The sequence below is a fragment of the Otolemur garnettii genome, unplaced genomic scaffold, assembly GCF_000181295.1.
Source record: "Otolemur garnettii isolate 467f Iridium unplaced genomic scaffold, OtoGar3 scaffold00011, whole genome shotgun sequence".
In the NCBI taxonomy this organism is placed as follows: Eukaryota; Metazoa; Chordata; class Mammalia; order Primates; family Galagidae; genus Otolemur; species Otolemur garnettii.
The window spans coordinates 21,850,886-21,854,494 of record NW_003852406.1 but is presented as its reverse complement, the minus strand read 5'-3'; the positions used below and the strand labels follow the sequence as shown (position 1 = coordinate 21,854,494).

The window sequence follows — 3,609 nt, the reverse complement described above, 5'->3', positions numbered from 1 at the left end:
TCATTGTTGTTTGGCGGGTCCGGGCTGGGGATTCGAACCCGCCACCTTAGGTGTACGTGGCTGGCGCCTTAGCAGGTTGAGCTATAGGCGCCGAGCCCTTTCTTTTTTTTTTTAAAGACAGAGTCTCATTTTATTGCCCTTGGTAGAGGGCTGTGGTGTCACAGCTCATAGCAACCTCCAGCTCTTGGGCTTAGATGATTCTCTTGCCTCAGCCTCCTGAGTAGCTGGGACTACAGGTGCCCGCCATAACAAATGGCTTTTTTTGTTGCTGTTTGGCCAGGGCTGGGTTTGAACCCACCACCCTTGGTATATGGGGCCGGCACCCTACCCACTGAGCCACAAGCGCTGCCCAGGCTTTCTTTGAATAGCACTATTTCTGGAGAAGTTCAATAACCATGCTTGAAAGATGAAAAATATTTTTACAAATAATGGAGCAATAAACTTAATAATTCATAAGGTTTCTTCCAAATTCTACAAAAGAGTACCTTAAATAGAACTGTTTAACATCCTCATATTAAAATATTTTCTCTAAAACATGGCCATTTCAGGCTATAGTTGGCTCCATTAAGAGTCTGAAATCTCCCCTGCACCCAGAGGAGCTCCTACTGTTTCTAACAGTCAAAGTGTCTTAGGAACCAAAAAACTCTGTTCCCTGTACATCTCAACAAGGATGTCTTAGGCAGCTCACCTATTGGATTTCTGAGCCAAGGTAAGTCTGACACTAACCAAGTCTCTAAGAAGGCAGATCTCACCTGAAGACCCAGAAGTGCATAAGAATGTGTTGATTTTGGAACCTTGATTGAGGTCAGTTAACTCCATCATGCCGTCATCCTTGGCCACTCAAAGATACACCTCCCACAATACAGAACTCATCTGTACCTCCATAATACTCCAGGATTCATGACTTTTCTTCCTTGACCCAAACTCCTAATGTTCCTTCTTTTCCCACTGTGCTCTGAAGAACTCATATTCCTATTAATAGATTTCCTTACATCTTCAAACCGCTCACAGAATGATCCATTCATCTTTTTCCCTAATGGCCAGGAGTTCTTAACCTGGGGGAGGTCTATGTTGTCCAGGGGTACATTGCAGGGACTCTGCATACTTCAATAGGATATAAATACATGTTTACTTTTACTGACTTCTAACTATAACTGAGCAGTTCCTTCAATTATGAACATAAGGCCAAAAAACACTGTAGTATTTAGTAATACCTGTGAGTTTTATCAGTACAAATAATAGATATTTTTATATCTATTACACATTACAGTTTATTGCCGATCAAGGTATTTATGTCCATCATTACTTGGCACTTACTGACCCTGACACCTATCATCTGCCTCAACTACAATCCACTTTGCTTCTTCCTCACTCCTAACTTCAATCATACATGTTCCTCACATATATTAACCAAATTATCCGGCCTCTTCTAGGATCCTGCTCCACCAACAATCATTACTTTCATATTTCTTAATACTTAATAAGAAGCACTGGGGATATAGGGAGGTGACTGTGGCTCAGTGAGTAGGGCACTGGCCCCATATACTGAGAGTGGCAGGTTCGAACCCAGCCCCAGCCAAATTGCAGCAAAAAAAAAAAAAAAAAAAGCCGGGCGTTGTGGCAGGCGCCTGTAGTCCCAGCTACCTGGGAGGTTGAGGCGAGAAAATCACCTAAGCCCAAGAGCTGGAGGGTGCTGTGAGCTGTGACGCCACAGCACTCTACTGAGGGCAACAAAGAAGCACTGGGGATATAACAATAGCATGGACAAAGTCCATTCTCAGAAGACTCAAGCCATTCAAATAAATAGCAAGTCTTTTGGCCCAGGGTAGAGACAGGTCTAATAGGCCCCATTTTGTACCACTGGATTTCAACTTCTACATGTCTTCAGCTCATAAATAAACTCAAGTCTTTACCATCTTCTAATATACATATATAATGTGTACATGTGTATCCCTCAAGTCCCTTTAAGCTACCACCCTCTCTCTCCTTCCCAAACTCTTTAAATTAATCATCTCAAGGGCTTGTCATTAAGGCTTTTCCCTCAGCTTACTCCCTTCTATTCTCCATGAATAATTTTATCTCCCCCATTGCTTTATTCATGTCTCTATGGGCAAAACCTAATCCTAGAAACCTTAAGTCAAATCTCTCTCATTCCAAATCCATGTACCTCTGCATTCAATTATAGATACCTCCACTGTATAAAATGAACATAATCAAACACAAAATTCATTAGCTTCCCACACCAGTTCTTCAAACTGCTCCCTATTCTCCACATCCTGGTATGTCTACTTCCTAACCAGCTCTCAGTTTTGTCTGACTTTTACCTCCAGGTCACAAGATTGCTTATCTGAACTGCTTGCCAAAGGGTGCTAACTGTTCTTTCATCTTTCTAGGTTTGCCCCTGGTAAATTAATTCTGTATACTGGCAAAATACTCTTTCTCAAAGACTAACCCTTCTTTGATGTTAAGGGGAAGCCTATTTAACATAGCATTATAGAAAGATCCACGTTCTGAGAGTCCAACCAACCTGGGTTTCACCTAGGCTTTAGCCATGGGAAAATTACTTAATCTCCCTCTCAGGCTATTTCCTCATCTGAATAACAGGTACGATACAATCCTAAGAAGTCAGAACCCCAAATCAAGCCCATGCCTAATAGATATTGTGATACACACTAGAGCCTTAATAACTGGGAGCCATCATTACTCCTTCAAGATAAAATTCAAACTTCACAACCCTGCCTAACTTTCCTACCTCAGCGCTCACAGTTCACCAACCCACACCTCCACTTCAGTTACGTTGAGTCTGCCATATTCTCTCAGGATCTGGTCTGTTCAGAAGCAGCTGTTTTCTCTGGGAGGGATGTTGCCTTAATCCTACCCTTCTACATATAGCTCACTCCTATTCAATTTATGTGTCACCCATCTGCACCCCTGGACTGGATTAGAAAGCCCTACTTAGAGCTCACTTCCATAGTTCTCTACTCAAATCATGTAGTTATCTACTAATCTCTTGTACTAAGCAGGGTTCTCTCTGGCAGGGCTTCACCTTTACACCTATGTTCAATTCCTGGCATACAGTAGTAGATACTCAGTAAACGGTTATTAACATAACATAAAACACCATGGCTATAACAGATGAAAGTTTAAAACACACACCCACACACTCACTTGTAGAGTTCCCTTCAACTGGCTTTTGAGTTCAGATTTTTCCCAGCTCCAAAAGCTGATTTTTATAACTATGAATGTTGCTAAGTCATTCAATTTATAAGGACCCAATAATGACCTACAATACTAACAAGAGAATTATAACTTATTTAATATTGGCAGGAGGATTACTTGAGGCCAGGAGTTTAAGAAATCAGTGTCTTGTAACAGATTTATATCAAACTAGCCTAACTAAAGAAATAGCACTGACCATTAACTTAGCCTCTAAATTAACTAACTGAAGACAAGTATGCTTAAACAACCCATTGAGAAATAGTTAATAAACTAGGAATGCAAGTTTCTGAAAGCTGTAATAAGAAGTACCATGCTTTCCTCACCAGCTTCACGTAATCTGTTCCCTTCTGCTCTGGTCCTGTTAGTTCTTTCACTTCCAGCAAGATCTAC

At 41.3% G+C, this 3,609-nt stretch overlaps 1 protein-coding gene across 1 annotated transcript in view; it reads right to left on the bottom strand.

Moving 5' to 3' along the window:
• Window positions 1–3,609, bottom strand: part of KIF23 (kinesin family member 23) — a 39,387-nt gene that overhangs the window by 13,970 nt on the left and 21,808 nt on the right. The window contains exons 12-13 of the mRNA XM_023510012.1: window positions 3,529–3,605; window positions 753–831 (exon numbers count right to left, since the gene is read on the bottom strand). Of these exons, the coding sequence (XP_023365780.1) occupies window positions 753–831; window positions 3,529–3,605 (156 nt within the window). The remainder of the gene's footprint in view (window positions 1–752; window positions 832–3,528; window positions 3,606–3,609) is intronic.